Source organism: Nyctereutes procyonoides, unplaced genomic scaffold, assembly GCF_905146905.1.
Source record: "Nyctereutes procyonoides isolate TBG_1078 unplaced genomic scaffold, NYPRO_anot_genome, whole genome shotgun sequence".
In the NCBI taxonomy this organism is placed as follows: domain Eukaryota; kingdom Metazoa; phylum Chordata; class Mammalia; order Carnivora; family Canidae; genus Nyctereutes; species Nyctereutes procyonoides.
Window position 1 is genome coordinate 13,803,804 of NW_026575037.1, and position 1,992 is coordinate 13,805,795.

General features: G+C 38.7%; 1 protein-coding gene across 1 annotated transcript; it reads right to left on the reverse strand.

Moving 5' to 3' along the window:
• Positions 1-1,181: 1,181 nt before the first annotated feature.
• Positions 1,182-1,650, reverse strand: LOC129505983 (small ubiquitin-related modifier 2-like). Its single transcript, XM_055319368.1, has one exon. It carries the CDS (start codon positions 1,648-1,650, stop codon positions 1,363-1,365), a length of 288 nt encoding a protein of 95 aa, XP_055175343.1. The 3' UTR covers positions 1,182-1,362.
• Positions 1,651-1,992: the final 342 nt, after the last annotated feature.

Genomic DNA, 1,992 nt, shown 5'->3' on the forward strand with positions numbered 1-1,992 from the left:
CTCACGACTCCAAGGTCAAGAGTCACATACTCCACTGCCTGAGCCGGCCAGGTGCCCTATATTTATTAGATTAATTTTAGGACATCTAATGTGAAATATTTCTCTGGTTATTTTAATAGTTGCTTTATCTTCCATTGACCTCAAATATCTTTCTCCTTCTATTGACACATCATTACTTGTTCTATTTTTACACATCCTATCACGTTGCATTTCTTATTTTTCTCTGACTCCATTAGGCTACCATGAGATTTGGTTCAGCACATACTATCCTGGTCCAGTTTCCTATGTTATATATAATTGGTAGAGGAGGCCCCAAGGCCATAATCACATGTCCTTGTATCATAAGTATGTCTGGCCAAAGGTTCAGCAGTAGTAAAGGTATTTGGGTTCCATTCCAACAACATATCCGTAGAAGCGTGTTTTCCTTCTGTCATAAGGCAGCTTCCTGTGGCCTATCGACTACTCTCCCTCTTGATACTGGGGAACTGCAGAAGTGTGGTACCTAGTGTCCTGTTTCATACTTCAGGTGTCAATATCTGATTTCACAGTTTCCTAAGGAATCACAACCACTATGAATGTGTGGTATCTACTCTACTTCTGGTTGACTTGTCTATTTTTTTTTTTCATTTTAAACAAGAAGTTTATTTAAACAACAAGACGCTTGACTTGAAGGGAAAACTATCTAGGATTCATTTCTTTTAGAGTAATTTATCCCTACTTAAAGACAGATTGCCCTACATGTAACAGCTACGTACAAAAAAGTTATAAAACTGTCCTTGGGGGCAGGGGCGGGGGTGAATGGGTGACAGGCACTGAGGGGGGCACTTGACAGGATGAGCACTGGGTGTTATTCTGTATGTTGGCAAATTGAGCACCAATAAAAAATAAATTTATTATTTAAAAAAACTGTCCTTGGTTTTACAATGATAAATGAAAAACATTAAAATTCTCCAATCGAACAAGGTATGCAAGGATTTTTATGTTGTTCTTTTTTTTTTTTTTTTTGTTAAACAGTGAGAGCAAAATAACTTACTGGAATATAAAGATAAGAGCTGACTGAGCATGCCACTCATGGAGAGAGGGGGTATTTTCACAGAAGCAGTATTTTCCCCCATCCCATCTCCATTTGATGTCGATCAAAACATACCATTGGCCATTTAGTTAAAAAAAATGCAATATACTTGTGCACATACACAGTTACTTTATGTACAATAAAGGAATGGGGAAGGGGAAAATGAAAGAATAGAGAAAACTATACTGTAGTAGTCAGGATGTGGTGGAACCAAATTATGGCTTTCTATTTGAGAATGTCTTCTTGGTCTGGAGGAACAGAGTTCTGGAGTAAAGTAGCAGGTTCCCTTTTTAGTAGACACCTCCTGTCTGCTGCTGGAACACATCAATTGTATCTTCATCCTCCATTGCCAACTGTGCAGGTGTGTCTGTTTCACTGATTGGCTGCCCATCAAATCGGAATCTGATCTGCCTCATTGACAAACCCTGTCGTTCACAATAGGCTTTCATTAGTTTACTAAGTGGTGTATGCCTCTTAATCTTAAACTGCACCACAGAACCATCCTGCCCCGCCACCTTCAAATTAATATGATCATTGTTCTCAGTCTTCACTCCTTCCTTGGGCTTTTCATTGGCCATGGCAAGTGCTGGGGTCTCCTCAAGCTGCCGCTTCACAAAAGAGGTACCAGGTCTGCACCGAACGAGCACACAAGCATTGACTTGTCTATTATCTCAGGAGACCAGTACTGCCCTGAGATTATAGCTTTTCTAAGATTTCACATATCAACCAATCTTAACTTCAACATTGACAATCTACACTTGGAGAAACATATTTTGTGGCATTTTTTTAGTGTTTCATTATTTTTAGCATTTTCTTCAACTGCTTTATGTCAAATTTCCATTGCTCTATTTACTTCCATGTGAAATTCATTTACGTATCGTAATATACTGTTGATTTTAGCCATCTGTGTACACAATGTT

Bases quoted from the DNA above. Each gene is read 5' to 3' on its own strand.
- LOC129505983 (XM_055319368.1), bottom strand. From the start codon at position 1,650: ATGGCCAATGAAAAGCCCAAGGAAGGAGTGAAGACTGAGAACAATGAT.